General features: G+C 57.1%; 1 protein-coding gene across 1 annotated transcript in view; it reads right to left on the bottom strand.

Moving 5' to 3' along the window:
* The window catches only part of LOC139585711 (proto-oncogene vav-like), a 44,503-nt gene extending 24,474 nt beyond the window's left edge, over nt 1-20,029 (bottom strand). The window contains exons 1-11 of the mRNA XM_071418564.1: nt 19,797-20,029; nt 17,078-17,194; nt 16,930-16,988; nt 15,489-15,554; nt 13,820-13,928; nt 12,328-12,417; nt 11,272-11,340; nt 7,959-8,065; nt 4,318-4,414; nt 2,874-2,969; nt 710-778 (exon numbers count right to left, since the gene is read on the bottom strand). Of these exons, the coding sequence (XP_071274665.1) occupies nt 710-778; nt 2,874-2,969; nt 4,318-4,414; nt 7,959-8,065; nt 11,272-11,340; nt 12,328-12,417; nt 13,820-13,928; nt 15,489-15,554; nt 16,930-16,988; nt 17,078-17,194; nt 19,797-20,000 (1,083 nt within the window). The 5' untranslated portion in view covers nt 20,001-20,029. The remainder of the gene's footprint in view (nt 1-709; nt 779-2,873; nt 2,970-4,317; nt 4,415-7,958; nt 8,066-11,271; nt 11,341-12,327; nt 12,418-13,819; nt 13,929-15,488; nt 15,555-16,929; nt 16,989-17,077; nt 17,195-19,796) is intronic.
* Between the last annotated feature and the right edge of the window lie 979 nt (nt 20,030-21,008).

The raw sequence follows: 21,008 nt of genomic DNA, 5'->3' as shown, positions 1-21,008 counted from the left end.
CCCCAGATTCCTTCAGGACCCCCAAAACGCCCCCAAAATCTCCCCAAATCCCCCCAAAATGCCCCAAAATCCCCCCTAAATCCCCTCCAGGACCCCCAAAACACCCCCAGGACCCCCAGATTCCTTCAGGACCCCCAAAAGGCCCCAAAATTCCCCCAAAATCCCCCCAAAGTCCCCCCCAAATCCCCCCAAAAATCCCCTCCAGGACCCCAAAATCACCCCCAGGACCCCCAAATTCCTACAGGACCCCCAAAACGCCCCAAAATCCCCCCCAAAATCCCCCCTAAATCCTCCCCAGGACCCCCAAATCCTCCCCAAATCCCCCCAAAATGCCCCCCAAATGCCCCAAATCTCCCCAAATCCCCCCAAATCCTCCCAAAACATCCCCAGGCCCCCCAGATTCCTACAGGACCCCCAAAACACCCCAAAATCAGCCCCAAAATCCCCCCAAAATCCTCCCCAGGACCCCCAAATCCCCCCCAAATCCTCCCAAAATCCCCCCCAAAATGCCCCAAATCCCCCCAAAATCTCCCCAAAATGCCCCAAATCGCCCCAAAATGCCCCCAAATCCCCCCTAAATCCTCCCCAGGACCACCAAATCCTCCCCAAAATGCCCCAAATCCCCCCCAAAATCCCCCCAAAATGCCCCAAATCCCCCCCAAATCTCCCCAAAATGCCCCAAATCCCCCCAAAACGCCCCCAGCCCCACCCTCATGGCGTCCAGGGCCCCCCTCAGCCGCTCCCGCTCGGCCGCGTCCGGGGTCAGCTTCACCAGCTCCTGGGGTCAAAGGTCAGCGTGGGCCCAGCTGTGTGCCCAGGTGTGTCCCCAAATGTCCCCAGGTGTGTCCCCAGGTGTCCCCAGGTGTGTCCCAGGTACCCCCCCCAGGTGTCCCCACGTGTCCCCAGGTGTGTCTCAGGTGTGCCCAGGTGTCCCCATGTCTCTCCAGGTACCCCCCAGGTGTCCCCAGGTGTGTCCCTAGGTACCCCCCATGTGTGCTCAGGTGTGTCTCAGGTGTGCCCCAGGTGTCCCTATGTCCCCCCAGGTGTCCCCAGGTGTATCCCTCCCCCTCCAGGTGTCCCCAGGTGTGTCCAGGTGTGTCCCCAAATGTCCCCAGGTGTGCCCCAGGTCCCCCCACGTGTGTCCCAGGTGTCCCCAGGTGTGTCCCCAGGTGTGTGCCAGGTGTGCCAGGTGTGTAATGGGTGTGTCCCAGATGTCCCCATGTCCCCCCAGGTGTCCCCAGGTGTGTCCCAGGTGTGTCCCAGGTGTGTCCCTGAATGTCCCCAGGTGTGTAATGGGTGTGTAATGGGTGTGCCCCAGGTGTGTCCCCAAATGTCCCCAGGTGTGTCCCAGGTGTCCCCAGGTGTGCCCAGGTGTGTAATGGGTGTGTCCCCAGGTGTCCCCATGTCCCCCCAGGTGTCCCCAGGTCTGTCCCAGGTGTGTCCCCAAATGTCCCCAAATGTCCCCAGGTGTTTCCCAGGTGTGTCTAAGGTGTGCCCAGGTGTGCCCAGGTGTGTAATGGGTGTGTCCCAGGTGTCCCCAAATGTCCCCAGGTGTGTCCCAGGTGTCCTCATGTCCCCCTGGCTGTCCCCAGGTGTGTCCCAGGTGTCCCCAGGTGTCCCCATGTCCCCCCAGGTGTGTCCCCATGTCCCCCAGGTGTCACCTGGAGCAGCAGGTGATATTTCAGCACCCTCTGCATGGGCACCATCAGCAGCTGCTGCTACCAGGTGTGCCCAGGTGTGCCCCAGGTGTGTCCTGGTGTCCCCAGGTGTGCCCAGGTGTGCCCCAGGTGTGTCCTGGTGTCCCCAGGTGTGTCCCCAGGTGTCCCCAGGTGTGTCCCAGGTGTGTCCCAGGTGTGTCCCAGGTGTGTCCCTTCCCCTCCAGGTGTGCCCAGGTGTGTAATGGGTGTGTAATGGGTGTGTCCCAGGTGTGTCCCAGGTGTGTCCCCAGGTGTCCCCAGGTCTGTCCCAGGTGTGTCTAAGGTGTCCCCATGTCCCCCCAGGTGTGCCCAGGTGTGCCCAGGTGTGCCCCAGGTGTGTCCTGGTGTCCCCAGGTCTGTCCCCAGGTGTGCCCAGGTGTGCCCCAGGTGTGTCCCAGGTGTGTCCCTTCCCCTCCAGGTGTGCCCAGGTGTGTAATGGGTGTGTAATGGGTGTGTCCCAGGTGTGTCCCAGGTGTGTCCCAGGTGTGTCCCCAGGTCTGTCCCAGGTGTGTCTAAGGTGTCCCCATGTCCCCCCAGGTGTGCCCAGGTGTGCCCAGGTGTGTCTCAGCTGTCCCCAGGTGTGTCCCAGGTGTCCCCATGTCCCCCCGGCTGTCCCCAGGTGTGTCCCCATGTCCCCCCAGGTGTGTCCCAGGTGTGTCCCACGTGTGTCCCCGAATGTCCCCAGGTGTGTAATGGGTGTGTAATGGGTGTGCCCCAGGTGTCCCCAGGTGTCCCCAGGTGTGTCCCAGGTGTGTCCCAGGTGTCCCCATGTCCCCCCAGGTGTCCCCATGTCCCCCCAGGTGTGTCCCCAAATGTCCCCAGGTGTGTCCCTCCCCCTCCAGGTGTCCCCATGTCCCCCCCAGGTGTCCCCAGGTGTGTCCCAGGTGTGTCCCAGGTGTGTCCCCCTGGCTGTCCCCAGGTGTGTCCCATGTCCCCCCAGGTGTGTCCCAGGTGTCCCCAGGTGTGTCCCAGGTGTCCCCAGGTGTGCCAGGTGTGTAATGCGTGTGTCCCAGGTGTCCCAGGTGTCCCCAGGTGTCCCCAGGTCCCCCCAGGTGTGTCCAGGTGTGTGCCAGGTGTGTAATGGGTGTGTCCCAGGTGTCCCCAGGTGTGTCCCAGGTGTGTCCCATGTCCCCCCAGGTGTCCCCATGTCCCCCCAGGTGTGTCCCCAGGTGTCACCTGGAGCAGCAGGTGATATTTCAGCACCCTCTGCATGGGCACCATCAGCAGGTCCCGTAGGGTGAATCGCCCGTTGGTGGCGCGCTGGGAGCACTCCTGGGGACATCGGGGACATTGGGGGACATCGGGGTCACTTTGGGGACATTTGGGGACATTGGGGACATTTGGGGGCATTTAGGGACAGGTGGGGTCACTTTGGGGGCATTTGGGGACACTGGGGACATTTGGGGACATTTAGAGTCAGTTTGGGGCCATTTAGGGGACATTTGGGGTCACTTTGGGGTCACTTTGGGGCCATTTGGGGCCATTTGGGGGCATTTAAGGGTAATTTGGGGTCACTTTGGGGACATTTGGGGACACTTTGGGGACATTTAGAGTCAGTTTGGAGTCATTTTAGGGTCAATTTGGGGTAATTTGGAGTCACTTTGGGGACATTTGGGGATATTTGGGGACATTTGGGGACACTTTGGGGACATTTGGGGTCATTTAGGGTCAGTTTGGGGCCATTTGGGGACAGGTGGAGTCACTTTGGGGACATTTGGGGCTGTTTTGGGGCTGTTTGGGGTCACTTTGGGGTCATTTGGGGTCACTTTGGGGACATTTAGAGTCAGTTTGGAGTCATTTTAGGGTCAATTTGGGGCCATTTGGGGTCTCTTTGGGGGCATTTAAGGGTAACTTGGGGTCACTTTGGGGACATTTAGGGTCAGTTTGGGGCCATTTGGGGACAGGTGGGGTCACTTTGGGGCTGTTTTGGGTCACTTTGGGGTCACTTTGGGGTAATTTTGGGGACATTTAGGGTCAGTTCAGGGTCATTTTAGGGCAAATTTGGGGTCACTTTGGGGACATTTGAGGACGTTTGGGGCACCTTGGGGCTGTTTTGGGTCACTTTGGGGCCATTTGGGGACAGGTGGGGTCATTTTGGGGACATTTGGGGCTGTTTGGGGCTGTTTTGGGGCTGTTTGGGGTCACTTTGGGGAAATTTTGGGGACATTTAGGGTCAGTTTTGGGTCATTTTAGGGTCAATTTGGCGTCACTTTGGGGACATTTGAGGACGTTTGGGGCACCTTGGGGCTGTTTTGGGTCACTTTGAGGACATTTGGGGACATTTGGGGTCACTTCGGGGTCACTTTGGGGTAATTTTGGGGACATTTAGGGTCAGTTTGGGGTCATTTTAGGTCAATTTGGGGTCACTTTCGGGTCATTTAGGGTCGGTTTGGGGTCATTTGGGGACATTTGGGGTCACTTTGGGGTCACTTGGGGGACATTTGGGGCAGTTTAGGGTCATTTTGGGGCTGTTTGGAGTCACTTTGGGGACATCTGGGGTAATTGGGGTTCATTTAGGATCAGTTTAGGGTTCTTTGGGGTGACTTTGGGGCGGTTTGGGGTCATTTTGGGGTCATTTTGGAGCCACTTTGGGGTCGTTTCGGGGCCTTTCGGGGCTCACCTGGAGCTTCATGCGCAGGTCGGTGCAGGTGGAGAGCTGGTCCAGGCGCCGCGCGGCCGCCTCCACCTGGCTGCAGTAGCGGCCGTAGAGCAGGAACCTGGGTGGGGACACAAAACACAACAAAATTCACCCAAATTCACCCAAAATCCACTTAAAATTTAAAAAAAAACCATCCAAAATCCACCCAAATCCACCCAAAATCCACCCGGCTGCAGTAGCGGCCGTAGAGCAGGAACCTGGGTGGGGACACAAAATACAACAAAATCCAACAAAATTAACCCAAAATCCAAAAAAATCCACCCAAAATCCAAAAAAATTCACTCAAAATCCACCCAAAATCCAAGAAAATTCACTCAAATCCACCCAAAATCCAACAAAATCCATGCAAAAAACAACAAAATCCACCCAAAATCCACCCCAAATCCACCTGGCTGCAGTAGCGGCCGTAGAGCAGGAACCTGGGTGGAAACCCAAAATACAACAAAATACACCCAAAATCCAAAAAAATCCATGCAAAAAACAACAAAATGCACCCAAATTAACCCAAAATCCAACAAAATTGACCCAAAATCCAACAAAATCCACCAAAATCCACCCGGCTGCAGTAGCGGCCGTAGAGCAGGAACCTGGGTGGGGACACAAAATACACCCAAAATACACCCAAAATCCAAAAAAATCCAAAAAAATTCACTCAAAATCCACCCAAAATCCAAAAAAATCCAACAAAATCCACCCCAAATCCACCCGGCTGCAGTAGCGGCCGTAGAGCAGGAACCTGGGTGGGGACACAAAACACAACAAAATACACACAAATTAACCCAAAATCCACTTAAAATTAAAAAAAAAACCATCCAAAATCCAGCAAAATCCACCCAAAATCCAACAAAATCCACCCAAAAAACCAAAATTCACCCCAAAATCCAAAAAAATCCAACAAAATCCAACAAAATTCACCCAAAATCCAACAAAATCCACCCAAAATCCCCCCAAAATCCACCCGGCTGCAGTAGCGGCCGTAGAGGAGGAACCTGGGGTGGAAACCCAAAATACAACAAAATACACCCAAATTAACCCAAAATCCAAGAAAATCCACCTAAAATCCAACAAAATACACCCAAAATCAGCCCAAAATCCACCCCAAATCCACCCAAAATCAACCTGGCTGCAATAGCGGCCGTAGAGCAGGAACCTGGGGTAGAAACACAAAATCCAACAAAATCCACCCAAAATCCAAGAAAATCCACCCCAAATCAACCAAAATCCAACAAAATTCACTCAAAATCCAATAAAATTCACCCAAAATCCAACAAAATCCAAAAAAATCCACCCAAAATCCACCCCAAATCCACCCGGCTGCAGTAGCAGCCGTAGAGCAGGAACCTGGGGTGGAAACACAAAATACAACAAAATCCACCCAAAATCCACCCAAAATCCAAAAAAATTCACTCAAAATCCACCCAAAATCCAAAAAAATCCATGCAAAAAACAACAAAATGCACCAAAATTAACCCAAAATCCAACAAAATTGACCCAAAATCCACCCAAAATCCACCAAAATCCACCCAGCTGCAGTAGCGGCCGTAGAGCAGGAAATTGGGGGGAAACCCAAAATCCAACAAAATACACCCAAAATAAACCAAAATCCAACAAAATCCACCCAAAATCCAACAAAATTGACCCAAAATCCACCCAAAATCCACCAAAATCCACCCGGCTGCAGTAGCGGCCGTAGAGCAGGAACCTGGGGTGGAAACCCAAAATCCAACAAAATCCACCCAAATTAACCCAAAATTCAACAAAATCCATCCAAAAACCAACAAAATCCACCCAAAATCCAACAAAATTCCAAAAAAATCCACTCAAAATCCACCCAAAATCCAATAAAATTCACCCATAAAAAAAAACTGACAAAATTCACGCAAAATCCAACAAAATTCACTCAAAAATTAAACAAAAACCATCCAAAATTCACCCAAATTCACCCAAAATCCAACAAAATTGACCCAAAATCAACCAAAATCCAACAAAATCCACCCAAATTCACCCAAAATCCACCCGGCTGCAGTAGCGGCCGTAGAGCAGGAACCTGGGGTGGAAACCCAAAATCCAACAAAATCCACCCAAATTAACCCAAAATCCAACAAAATCCACTCAAAAATTAAAAAAAAAATCCAAAATCCAACAAAATTCACCCCAAAATCCAACAAAATTTCAGCGAAATCCAACTAAATCCACCCAAAATTAAGAAAAAAATCATGGTAATCTGCTTAAAATCCCCCAATTCCCCTCAGGACGCCCCCAAATCCCCTCAGGACCCCCCAAATCCCCTCAGGACCCCCCCTAAATCCCCTCAAATCCCCCCTAAATCCCCTCAGGACCCCTTTAAATCCCCTCAGGACCCCCCCAAATCCCCTCAGGAGCCCCTAAATCCCCTCAGGACCCCCAAATCCCCTCAGGACCCCCAAATCCCCTCAGGACCCCCCAAATTGTCCCCAAAATCCTTCCAAACCCCCTCAAATCCCCCCAAACCCCCTCAGCACCACCTCAAATCCCCCTAGGACCCCCCAAATCCCGTCAGGAGCCCCTAAATCCACTCAGGCCTCTCCTAAATCCACTCAGGACCCCCCAAATCCCCCCCAAATCCCCTCAGGCCCCCCCAAAATCCACTCAGGACCCCCCAAACTCCCTCAGGCCCCCCAAATTCACCCAAACCCCCTCAGGACCCCCCCCAAATCTCCCTAAATCCCCTCAGCCCCACCCCAAATCCCCTCAGGACGCCCCTAAATCCACTCAGGCCCCCCCAAATTGCCCCCAAAATCCTCCCAAACCCCCTCAAATCCCCCCAAATCCCCTCAGGATGCACCCAAATCCCCCCAAATCCCCTCAGCACCTCCCCTAAATCCCCTCAGGAGCCCCTAAATCCCTTCAGGACCCCCCAGATCCCCTCAGGATGCCCCCTAAATCCCCTCAGGACCCCCCAAACCCCCTCAGGCCCCCCCAAATTGCCCCCAAACTCCTCCCAAACCCCCTCAAATCCCCCCCAAATCCCCCCAGGACCCCCTAAATCCCCTCGGGGCCCCCCCAAATCCCCTCAGGATCCCCTTAAATCCCCTCAGGACCCCCAAGTCCCCGCTAAATCCCCTCAGGTGACCCCAAATCCCCCTCAGGACCCCCCAAACCCCCTCAGGACCCCCCAATCCCCTCAGGACCCCCCTAAACCCCCTCAGGAACCCCCAAATCCCCTCAGGACCCCCCCAAATCCCCCCCAAATCCCCTCAGCTCCCCCCAAATCCCCCCAGGACCCCCCTAAACCCCCTCAGGCCCCCCCAAATCCCCTCAGGACGCCCCCAAACCCCCTCAGCCCCCCCAAATTGCCCCCAAATTCCCCCAAATCCCCCCAGGACCCCCCAAACCCCCCCCAGGACCCCCCTAAACCCCCTCAGGACCCCCCAAATTCCCCCAGGACGCCCCCAAATCCCCTCAGGACCCCCTAAATCCCCCCAAATCCCCTCAGGACCCCCCTAAACCCCCTCAAATCCCCCCCAAATCCCCTCAGGACCCCCCAAATTCCCCCAAATTCCCCCAGGACGCCCCCAAACCCCCTCAGGACCCCCCAAACCCCCTCGCCCCCCCCCCCGTACCTCTCCTTGTACTGCAGGAACAGGGGGGGCAGCGCCCGCCCCCCCCCGGGCCCCCCCAGCGCCCCCCGCAGCTCCCCCAGGAACCGGCGGTGGAGGCAGAGCAGCTCCTGAGACACGGGAGATGATACTGGGAACACTGGGAATACTGGGATGTACTGGGAGTGCTGGGAGTGCTCCAGCAGCTCCTGAGACACGGGAGATGATACTGGGGTGTACTGGGAGATACTGGGAGATACTGGGAGACACGGGAGATGATACTGGGAACACTGGGAATACTGGGAGATACTGGGAGATACTGGGAATGGGGACTGGGAGTGCTCCAGCAGCTCCTGAGACACGGGAGATGATACTGGGGTGTACTGGGAGATACTGGGAGATACTGGGAATGGGGACTGGGAGTGTCCCAGCAGCTCCTGAGACACGGGAGATGATACTGGGGTGTACTGGGAATACTGGGATGTACTGGGAATGGGGACTGGGAGTGCCCCAGCAGCTCCTGAGACAGGGGAGATAATACTGGGATGTACTGGGAGATACTGGGAGTGCTGGGAATGGGGACTGGGAGATACTGGGAATACTGGGAATACTGGGAGTGCTGGGAATACTGGGAATACTGGGAGTGTCCCAGCAGCTCCTGAGACATGGGAGATAATACTGGGATGTACTGGGAGATACTGGGAGATACTGGGAGATACTGGGAATACTGGGAATGCTGGGAGCGCTGGGAATGGGGACTGGGAGATACTGGGAATACTGGGAATGCTGGGAATACTGGGAATGCTGGGAATGGGGACTGGGAGTGCTCCAGCAGCTCCTGAGGAACGGGAGATACTGGGAATACTGGGAACACTGGGAGATACTGGGAGTGCTGGGAATACTGGGAATACTGGGAGTGCTGGGAATACTGGGAATACTGGGAATACTGGGAGCGCTGGGAGTGCTCCAGCAGCTCCTGAGAAACGGGAGCGCTGGGAGTGCTGGGAGTGCTGGGAATACTGGGAATACTGGGACCGGGAGCACTGGGAATACTGGGAACACTGGGAATACTGGGAATACTGGGAATACTGGGAATACTGGGAGTGCTCCAGCAGCTCCTGAGAAACGGGAGCACTGGGAACGCTGGGAATACTGGGAGCGCTGGGAGTGCTGGGAGTGCTGGGAATACTGGGAACACTGGGAGCACTGGGAATACTGGGAATACTGGGAGCACTGGGAATACTGGGAATACTGGGAATTCTGGGAATGCTGGGAGTGCTGGGAATACTGGGAGTGCTGGGAATGGGGACTGGGAGCACTGGGAGCACTGGGAGCCGGGACTGGGAATGGGGACTGGGAGTGCTCCAGCAGCTCCTGCGAACCGGGAGCACTGGGAATACTGGGAATACTGGGAGTGCTGGGAGGGCTGGGAATACTGGGAATGGGGACTGGGAGCACTGGGAACGGGGACTGGGAGCACTGGGAGTGCTGGGAATGGGGACCGGGAGCACTGGGAACACTGGGAGTGCTGGGAATACTGGGAATACTGGGAGTGCTGGGAATACTGGGAATACTGGGAATACTGGGACCGCTGGGAATACTGGGAATACTGGGAATACTGGGAATACTGGAAACGCTGGGTGCGCTGGGAATACTGGGAATGGGGGAACTGGGAGCACTGGGACAGGACTGGGAGCACTGGGAGTGCTGGGAGCACTGGGAATACTGGGACGGGACTGGGAATGGGGACTGGGAGCACTGGGAGTGCTGGGAACACTGGGAATACTGGGAATACTGGGAGAGCTGGGAATGGGGACTGGGAGTGCTCCAGCAGCTCCTGCGAACCGGGGTCACTGGGAGCACTGGGACGGGACTGGGAGCACTGGGAACAGGGACTGGGAGTGCTGGGAATGAGGACTGGGATCACTGGGAGGGCTGGGAATGGGGACTGGGAGCGCTGGGAGCACTGGGAGAGCTGGGAATGGGGACTGGGAACACTGGGAACACTGGGAATGGGGACTGGGAGCACTGGGAGCACTGGGAGTGCTGGGAATGGGGACTGGGAGTGCTCCAGCAGCTCCTGCGAACCGGGGTCACTGGGACGGGACTGGGAATACTGGGAATACTGGGACTGGGAGAGGTAGGAGGGGTTACTGGGAGAACTGGGAGAGCTGGGAGAGCTCAGGGGGTGGTATTGGGAGCACTGGGAGGGGCTGGGAGGGGTCACTGGTGTCCCCCTGTCCCCATTGTCACTGTCACCTCCCAGTCACTGGTGTCACTGGTGTCACTGGTGTCACTGGTGTTACTGGTGTCACTGGTGTCCCCCTGTCCCATGTCCCCCTGTCCCCATTGTCACTGTCACCTCCCGGTCACTGGTGTCACTGGTCAGTGTCCCCTGTCCCCCTGTCCCCATTGTCACTGTCACCTCCACGTCACTGGTGTCACTGGTGTCACTGGTGTCACTGGTGTCACTGGTATCACTGGTGTCACTGGTCAGTGTCCCCCTGTCCCCATGGTCCCCAGTGTCACTGTCACCTCCCGGTCACTGGTGTCACCGGTCAGTGTCCCCATGTCCCCATGTCCCCCTGTCCCCCTGTCCCCATGTCCCCCTGTCCCCATGTCCCCATTGTCACTGTCACCTCCCGGTCACTGGTGTCACTGGTCAGTGTCCCCTGTCCCCCTGTCCCCATTGTCACTGTCACTGGTGTCACTGGTGTCACTGGTGTCACTGGTCAGTGTCCCCATGTCCTCATGTCCCCATTGTCACTGTCACCTCCCTGTCACTGGTGTCACCGGTCAGTGTCACTGGTCAGTGTCCCCTGTCCCCCTGTCCCCATTGTCACTGTCACTGGTGTCACTGGTGTCACTGGTGTCACTGGTGTCACTGGTCAGTGTCCCCATGTCCCCATGTCCCCCTGTCCTCCTGTCCCCATGTCCCCTGTCCCCATGTCCCCATTGTCACCTCCACATTGATGAAGATGCTCTCCATGTCCCCATGTCCCTCTGTCCCCCTGATTGTCACTGTCACCTCCACGTCACTGGTGTCACCGGTCAGTGTCCCCCTGTCCCCATTGTCACCTCCACGTTGATGAAGACGCTCTCCATGTCCCCATGTCCCCCTGTCCCCATGTCCCCATGTCCCCATTGTCACTGGTCAGTGTCACCGGTCAGTGTCCCCATGTCCCCATTGTCACTGTCACTGGTCAGTGTCACCGGTCAGTGTCCCCATGTCCCCATTGTCACTGTCACTGGTGTCACCGGTCAGTGTCCCCCTATCCCCATTGTCACTGTCACTGGTCAGTGTCACCGGTCAGTGTCCCCATGTCCCCATTGTCACCTCCACGTTGATGAAGACGCTCTCCATGTCCCGGGGGCTCAGGAAGTGCCGCAGTGGCCGCAGGAAGTGCTGGGGACATCAGGGGACAGCAGGTGACACCGAGTGACACCGGGGGACATCGGGTGACACCAGGGGACACCGAGCCTTGCTGGGAGCACTGGGAGGCCCCGTGAGGCCACCTCTGTCCCCAGTGTCCCCAAGGTGTCCCCGATGTCCCCAAGGTGTCCCCAACGTCCCCAATGTCCCCAATGTCCCCAAGGTGTCCCCACCTGGCAGATGGACTCCAGGGTCTCCGTGTCCCCATTGTCCCCATTGTCCCCAGTGTCCCCAATGTCCCCATTGTCCCCAAGGTGTCCCCAAGGTGTCCCCAATGTCCCCATCTGGCAGATGGACTCCAGGGTCTCTGTGTACGCAATGTCCCCATTTTCCCTATTGTCCCCAATGTCCCCAAGGTGTCCCCAAGGTGTCCCCACCTGGCAGATGGACTCCAGGGTCTCCGTGTCCCCAGTGTCCCCATTGTCCTCATTGTCCCCATTGTCCCCAAGGTGTCCCCAAGGTGTCCCCACCTGGCAGATGGACTCCAGGGTCTCCATGTCCCCAGTGTCCCCATTGTCCCCAATGTCCCCAAGGTGTCCCCAGGGTGTCCCCACCTGGCAGATGGACTGCAGGGATTTCCATGTCTCCACTGTCCCCATTGTCCCCAAGGTGTCCCCAAGGTGTCCCCACCTGGCAGATGGACTCCAGGGTCTCCGTGTACCCAATGTCCCCAATGTCCCCAAGGTGTCCCCACCTGGCAGATGGACTCCAGGGTCTCCGTGTACCCAATGTCCCCATTGTCCCCAAGGTGTCCCCATTGTCCCCAAGGTGTCCCCACCTGGCAGATGGACTCCAGGGTCTCTGTGTACCCAATGTCCCCATTGTCCCCAATGTCCCCAATGTCCCCAAGGTGTCCCCACCTGGCAGATGGACTCCAGGGTCTCCGTGTCCCCATTGTCCCCATTGTCCCCAGTGTCCCCAATGTCCCCATTGTCCCCAAGGTGTCCCCAATGTCCCCACCTGGCAGATGGACTCCAGGGTCTCCGTGTATCTCTCCTCCGTCTGCCGCAGCTCCTGGAGGCAGCAGAGCCGCCGGTCCACGGCTCCCTTCTGTGGGGACATTGGGGACATCAGGGACATTGGGGACAATGGGGACAATGGGGACAATCAATCAATCAATCAGTCAACCTCCGAAAAACACCTGGGACAACCCCCAAAATCACCTGGAACCACCCCAAAAAACACCTGGGACTCCACCAAAGATCTGGGAGTCTCCAAAACACCTGGGACCACCCCAAAACCACCAGGAACCACCCCAAAAGCACCTGCAACACCACCAAAGATCTGGGGGTCTCCAAAACCCTTGGAACCACCCCAAAAAACACCTGGGAGTCCCCAAAAAACACCTGGGACCACCCCAAAAATCACCTGGGACCACCCCAAAAACACCTGGGACCCCCTAAAAAACACCTGGGACACCACCAAACATCTGGGAGTCTCCAAAAACACCTGGGAGTCCCCAGAAACACCTGGGACCCCCCAAAAACACCTGGGACACCACCAAACATCTGGGAGTCTCCAAAACCCCTGGGACCACCCCAAAAAACACCTGGGACCACCTAAAAAACACCTGGGACCCCCTAAAAAACACCTGGGGCCACCCCAAAACCACCTGCAACACCACCAAAGATCTGGGAGTCTCCAAAACCCTTGGAACCACCCCAAAAACACCTGGGACCACCCCAAAAACACCTGGGACACCACCCAGGTGTTTTTGGGGGTTCCTTGCTCTCTTTGGGGACTCCCAGCTGTTTTTGGGGGGTCCCAGGTGATTTGGGGGTGGGGGTTCCCAGACATTTTTGGAAGTTCCCAGCTGTTTTTGGGGCGTGTCCCAGCTGTTTTTGGGGTGGGCGTGTCCCAGCTGTTTTTTGGGGCGTGTCCCAGCTGTTTTTGGGGGTTTCCCAGCTGTTTTTGGGGCGTGTCCCAGTTGTTTTTGGGGGCGTGTCCCAGCTGTTTTTGGGGGGTTCCCAGCTGTTTTTGGGGCGTGTCCCAGCTGTTTTTTGGGGTTTCCCATCTGTTTTTGGGGTGGGCGTGTCCCAGCCGTTTTTGGGGGCGTGTCCCAGCCGTTTTTGGGGTTTCCCACTGTTTTTGGGGTGGGGGTTCCCAGCTGTTTTTGGGGCGTGTCCCAGCTGTTTTTTGGGGGGTGTCCCAGCTGTTTTTTTGGGTGGTTTTCCACTGTTTTTGGGTGGTTTTCCACTGTTTTTGGGGGCGTGTCCCAGCCGTTTTTGGGGCGTGTCCCCAGCCGTTTTTGGGGTTTCCCACTGTTTTTGGGGTGGGGGTTCCCAGCTGATTTTGGGGCGTGTCCCAGCTGTTTTTTGGGGTTTCCCATCTGTTTTTTGGGGGCGTGTCCCAGCCGTTTTTGGGGGCGTGTCCCAGCTGATTTTGGGGGCGTGTCCCAGCTGATTTGGGGGCGTGTCCCAGCCGTTTTTTGGGGCTGGGGGGTCCCACCCACCGCGGCCGGGGCGGGCTCGACCCTCATCAGGTCCTCGTAGACGTCGTCGCCGTCGTCGCCCTCGGCCTCCACGCAGTCGTAGAGGTCATCGTCCTCCTCGGCCGTGTCACTGCGGGCGGGGGACACTTGGGGACACCTGGGGACACCTGGGGACACCTGGGGACACCCACCCGGAGCCACCCCCCCAAAATCCCTCGGGGGCCCCTGGTTGTCCCCAAATCCCTCAGGGTCCACAAATGTCCCCCAGTACCCGCCACAGACCCATTAATGTCCCCCAAAATCCCTCGGGGTCCCCAAATGTCCCTGATTGTCCCCAAAAACCCTCAGGGTCCCCAAATGTCCCCCAAATGTCCCCAATGCCCCCCAATGTCCCCAAAATCCCTCGGGGTCACCAAATGTCCCTGATTGTCCCCAAAATCCCCCAATGTCCCCAAATGTCCCTGATTTTCCCCAAAATCCCTCAGGGTCCCCAAATGTCCCTGATTGTGCTCAAAATCCCTCCGGGGTCCACAAATGTCCCCAAATGTCCCCCAGTGCCCCCCACAGACCCATTAATGTCCCCCAAAATCCCACGGGGGTCCCCAAATGTCCCTGATTGTCCCCAAAATCCCTCAGGGTCCCCAAATGTGCCTGATTATCCCCAAAATCCCACAGGGTCCCCGAATGTCCCCCAGTGCCCCCCACAGACCCATTAATGTCCCCCAATGTCCCTCGGGGGCCCCCAAATGTGCCTTTTTGTCCCCAAAATCCCACCAATGTCCCCAAATGTCCCCAATGCCACCCCCAAACCCCCCAGTAGCCCCCAGTATCCCCCAGTAGCCCCTGGCACCCCAATGTCCCCCAATGTCCCCAAATGTCTCTCTTTTTGTTCCCAATGCCACCCCCAATGACCCCGGTGGCCCCCAATGACCCCAGACCTCCCCAGTATCCCCAGTATATCCCAGTATCTCCCAGTATCCCCAGTACATCCCCAGTACATCCCAGTATATCCCAGTATCCCCAGTACATCCCAGTATCCCCAGTATCTCCCAGTACATCCCAGTACATTCCAGTATCCCCCAGTATCTCCCAGTATCCCCAGTATCCCCAGTACCCCCAGTACACCCCAGTACATCCCAGTATATCCCAGTATCCCCAGTACATCCCAGTATCCCCAGTGTATCCCAGTATCTCCCAGTACATCCCAGTATCCCCAGTACATCCCCAGTACATCCCATTATATCCCAGTATCCCCAGTACATCCCAGTATCCCCAGTACATCTCAGTACCCCCAGTACATCCCAGTATCTCCCAGTATCCCCAGTACATCCCAGTATCCCCAGTACATCCCAGTATCTCCCAGTATCTCCCAGTACATCCCAGTATATCCCAGTATCCCCAGTACATCCCAGTATCTCCCAGTATCTCCCAGTATCTCCCAGTATCCCCCAGTACATCCCAGTATCCCCAGTATATCCCAGTATCCCCAGTATCCCCAGTATATCCCAGTCTCCCCAGTATCCCCAGTATCTCCCAGTACATCCCAGTATATACCAGTATCCCCAGTATCTCCCAGTATCTCCCAGTACATCCCAGTATCCCCAGTATCCCCCAGTATCTCCCAGTATCTCCCAGTACATCCCAGTATCCCCCAGTACATCCCAGTATCCCCAGTATCCCCAGTGCTCACTCGATGAGGTCGGAGAGGCCGCTGTAAACGTCATCGTCCCCAACGCTGTCCTCGGACGGGAACGGCCTGGGGGGACACGGCCGGACACTGCTGGACACTGCTGGACACTGGGACTGGACACTGGGAACACTGGGACTGGACACTGCTGGACATTGGGACTGGACACTGGGACTGGACACTGCTGGACACTGGGACTGGACACTGGGGACACTGGGACTGGACACTGGGACTGGACACTGGGGACACTGGGACTGGACACCGCTGGACACTGCTGGACACTGCTGGACACTGGGACTGGACACTGGGAACACTGGGAACACTGGGACTGGACACTGGGAACACTGGGACTGGACACTGGGATGGACACTGGGACTGGACACTGCTGGACACTGCTGGACACTGGGACTGGACATCACTGACCACTGGGATGGACACTGGGAACACTGGGACTGGACACTGCTGGACACTGCTGGACACTGCTGGACACTGGGACTGGACACTGCTGGACACTGCTGGACACTGCTGGACACTGGGACTGGACACTGCTGGACACTGGGATTGGACATTGCTGGACACTGGGATGGACACTGGGACTGGACACTGCTGGACACTGCTGGACACTGCTGGACACTGCTGGACACTGGGACTGGACACTGGGGACATGGGGACTGGACACTGGGACTGGACACTGGGACTGGACACTGGGACTGGACATTGGGACTGGACACTGGGACTGGACACTGCTGGACATTGGGACTGGACACTGCTGGACACTGCTGGACACTGGGACTGGACATTGGGAATGGACACTGGGACTGGACACTGGGACTGGACATTGGGACTGGACAGTGCTGGACACTGGGACTGGACACTGGGAACACTGGGAACACTGGGACTGGACACCGGGACTGGACACTGGGACTGGACACTGGGACTGGACAGGAGTGACCCCTGGGGACTGGACACTGGGACTGGACACAGGGCCTGGACACTGCTGGACACTGGGACTGGACACTGGGACTGGACACTGGGAACACTGGGAACACTGGGAACACTGGGACTGGACACTGGGACTGGACACTGCTGGACACTGGGACTGGACACTGAGGTCCCTCAGAGAGGGGACTGAACACTGGGACTGGACAGGAGTGACCCCTGGGGACTGGACACCAGGGACTGGACACTGGAGTCCCTCAGGGACTGGACACCAGGGACTGGACACTGGGACTGGACATTGGGACTGGACACTGCTGGACACTGCTGGACACTGGGACTGGACACTGGGGTCCCTCAGGGACTGGACACCAGGGACTGGACATTTGGGACCCTTAGGGACTGGACACCAGGGACCGGACACCAGGGACTGGACCCTGGGGTCCCTCGGACCGGGCCCTGGACACCTGGACCCTCCGGGATGGCCGCCCGTGTCCCGCCCACTCACGTGAATCCTTTGCTCTGCGCGATGGGCGTCCAGGAGAGCGTGGAGAGCGTCTCGATCACCTGGGGACACCGAGGTGACACCGGGGCCCTGAGGGGTGACCCGGACCCCCAGGTCCCACCCCCCAGCACAGCCGGACCCCTGCGCCCACCTTGCCGAAGTCCTGGACGTCGAAGAGGTCGAAGGCGCCGAAGAGCCGGTGCTTGGGGAGCCCGAATTTGTCGGCGCAGGCGGTCAGGAAGGTGCGGATGTTCCTCAGGCACAGGAACTGCGGTGGCACCGGTGGCACCAGTGTCACCAGTGTCACCGGTGTCACCTCTGTCATCACCGGCACCCCCCCCCCGTGATCGCCATCAAAATCAGGGTCTCTGTCTCGCCACGGTTGTGACCACCGTTGTCACCGATGGTGGCATCATCTCCGCCATTGATGTCGTCATGGTCGCTGTCAACCCCGTGAGCATTGCCACCACCACCATCATCATCATCATCATCATCATCATCATCATTGTCATCGTCGTCATCGTCATCGTCATCGTCATTGTCATCGTCATCGTCATTGTCATTGTCATCATCACCCCAGGTCTCTCAATCATGCCAGTCCTGTCATTGTCACCATCAATGTCACCATCACCAACAACCCCAATGTCCTCATCGTCGTCATCATCATCATCGTCATCGTCATTGTCATTGTCATCATCACCCCAGGTCTCTCAATCACGCCAGTCCTGTCATTGTCACCATCAATGTCACCATCACCAACAACCCCAATGTCCTCATCGTCGTCATCATCATCATCGTCATCGTCATCATCATCATCGTCATCATCATCATCATCATCATCCCCACTGTCCCCATCACGGTCTCCACTCTCATCCACACCCATCTTTGACACCATCAATGTCACCATCACCAACAACCCCAATGTCCTCATCATCATCATCATCATCATCGTCATGATCATCGTCATCATCGTCATTGTCATCATCATCATCACCCCAGGTCTCTCAATCACGCCAGTCCTGTCATTGTCACCATCAATGTCACCATCACCAACAACCCCAATGTCCTCATTGTCATCGTCATCGTCATCATCACCCCAGGTCTCTCAATCACGCCAGTCCTGTCATTGACACCATCAATGTCCCCATCCCCATTGTCCCCACCACCCACCATTGTCACTGCCATTGTCACCCCCAGTGTCCCCATCGGGGCTCTCACCTGTGACATCTGTGGCTGGGGACAGATGTCCCGTGGTGGCACAGCGTGGGGCAGGAGGACATTGTCCCCACCATTGTCACCATCAATGTCCCCATCCCCATTGTCCCCACCACCCACCATTGTCACCCCTCTGTCCCTTCTGGGGCTCTCACCTGTGACATCTGTGGCCGGGGACAGATGTCCCATGGTGGCATGGTGTGGAGCAGGAGGACATTGTCCCCATCATTGTCACCATCATTGTCCCCATCCCCATTGTCCCCACCACCCACCATTGTCCCCATGGGGCTCTCACCTGTGACATCTGTGACCGGGGACAGATGTCCCGCATTGGCACGGCGTGGAGCAGGAGGACATTGTCACCATCATTGTCCCCATCCCCATTGTCCCCACCACCCATCATTGTCCCCATCAATGTCACCAACCCATTGTCCCCTCTGGGGCTCTCACCTGTGACATCTGTGGCTGGGGACAGATGTCCCTTGATGTCACGGCGCAGAGCAGGACATTGTCACCACCATTGTCCCCATCAATGTCCCCATCATTGTCCCCATCAATGTCCCCACCCATTGGGGCTCTCACCTGTGACATCTGTGGCCGGGGACAGATGTCCCGTGGTGGCACGGCATGGAGAAGGACATTGTCACCACCATTGTCCCCATCAATGTCCCCATTGGGGCTCTCACCTGTGACATCTGTGGCCGGGGACAGATGTCCCGTGGTGGCACGGCATGGAGAAGGACATTGTCCCCATCATTGTCCCCATCCCCATTGTCCCCATTGGGGCTCTCACCTGTGACATCTGTGGCTGGGGGCAGATGTCCCTTGGTGGCACGGCATGGAGCAGGACATTGTCCCCACCATTGTCCCCATCATTGTCCCCATCCCCATTGTCCCCACCATTGTCCCCACCATTGTCCCCATGGGGCTCTCACCTGTGACATCTGTGGCCGGGGGCAGATGTCCCTTGGTGGCACGGTGTGGAGCAGGACATTGTCCCCACCATTGTCCCCATGGGGCTCTCACCTGTGACATCTGTGACTGGGGACAGATGTCCCGCATTGGCACGGCGTGGAGCAGGAGGACATTGTCCCCATCAATCCCCCATTGTCCCCATCCCCATTGTCCCCACCACCCACCATTGTCCCCATCAATGTCACCAACCCATTGTCCCCTCTGGGGCTCTCACCTGTGACATCTGTGGCCGGGGACAGATGTCCCTTGGTGTCACGGCGCGGAGCAGGACATTGTCACCACCATTGTCCCCATCAATGTCCCCATCATTGTCCCCATCAATGTCCCCACCCATTGGGGCTCTCACCTGCGACATCTGTGGCCGGGGACAGATGTCCCTCGGTGGCACAGCATGGAGCAGGACATTGTCCCCATCATTGTCCCCATCCCCATTGTCCCCATTGGGGCTCTCACCTGTGACATCTGTGGCTGGGGGCAGATGTCCCGTGGTGGCACGGCATGAGGCAGGAGGACATTGTCCCCACCATTGTCCCCACCATTGTCCCCACCATTGTCCCCATGGGGCTCTCACCTGTGACATCTGTGGCCGGGGGCAGATGTCCCGTGGTGGCACGGCATGGAGCAGGAGGACATTGTCACCATCATTGTCCCCATCCCCATTGTCCCCACGGGGCTCTCACCTGTGACATCTGTGGCCGGGGGCAGATGTCCCTCGGTGGCACGGCGCGGGGCAGGAGCGCGTTGAGCAGGTGGCACAGCAGGACCCCATCGCGCAGCGCCTGCGCCAGGTCCCACACCTGTCCCCCGGGGCTGCTGGCCCGGTGTCCCGCGGGCAGGACGCGCGCGGCCACCAGCCAGTGGGCGCACTGCCGCCACACCTCCATGGGGACACCACGGGGACACCGCGGGCAGGCGGCTCCTGGCGGGGTGAACTGCTGGGGAGGGGCGTCCTGGTGGGGTGAACTTCAGTGGAGAACTTCAATGGTGGCAGGTTCAGGTGGGGTGAACTTCAATGGAGGTGGGTCCTGGTGGGACGAACTTCAATGGAGAACTTCAATGGAGGCAGGTTCTGGTGGGATGAATTTCAGTGGAAGAACTTCAGTGAAGGTGGGTCCTGGTGGGTGAACTTCAATGGAGAACTTCAGTGGAGGTGGGTCCTGGTGGGATGAACTTCAGTGGAGAACTTCAATGGAGGTGGGTCCTGGTGGGTGAACTTCAATGGAGAACTTCAGTGGAGGTGGGCCCTGGCGGGTGAACTTCAGTGGAGAACTTCAATGGTGGCAGGTTCAGGTGGGGTGAACTTCAATGGAGGTGGGTCCTGGTGGGACGAACTTCAATGGAGAACTTCAATGGAGGTGGGTCCTGGTGGGACGAACTTCAATGGAGAACTTCAGTGGAGGTGGGTCCTGGTGGGATGAATTTCAGTGGAGGTGGGTCCTGGCAGGATGAACTTCCATGGAAGTGGGTTCTGGTGGGATGAACTTCAATAGAAGAACTTCAATGGAGGTCGGTCCTGGTGGGATGAACTTCAATGGAGGTGGGTCTTGGTGGGATGAACTTCTATGGAGGTGGGTCTTGGTGGGATGAGCTCCAGTGGAGGAACTGGTGGAGGTGGGTCCTGGCAGGATGAACTTCAGTGAAGGAGTCGAAGGAAGAGGGTCCAACCATCAACTTCTGGCCAGGAGCTGATGGAGATGGGATCCTGGTGGAGATGAAATCCCAATGGAGACGAGATCCTGATGGAGACGAGATCCTGATGGAGATGGGATCCTGGTGGAGGTGAGATCCTGCTGGAGATGAGATCCCGGTGGAGGTGAGATCCTGATGTGGGTGAGATCCTGATGGAGATGAGATCCTGATGGAGGTGAGACCCTGGTGGAGATGGGATCCTG

The sequence above is a fragment of the Agelaius tricolor genome, unplaced genomic scaffold, assembly GCF_023055355.1.
Source record: "Agelaius tricolor isolate 1412-34295 unplaced genomic scaffold, bAgeTri1.0.p SCAF_88, whole genome shotgun sequence".
NCBI lineage: Eukaryota > Metazoa > Chordata > Aves > Passeriformes > Icteridae > Agelaius > Agelaius tricolor.
Note: the sequence above shows the minus strand (reverse complement) of the source record. Positions and strands in the feature narration are given on the sequence as shown.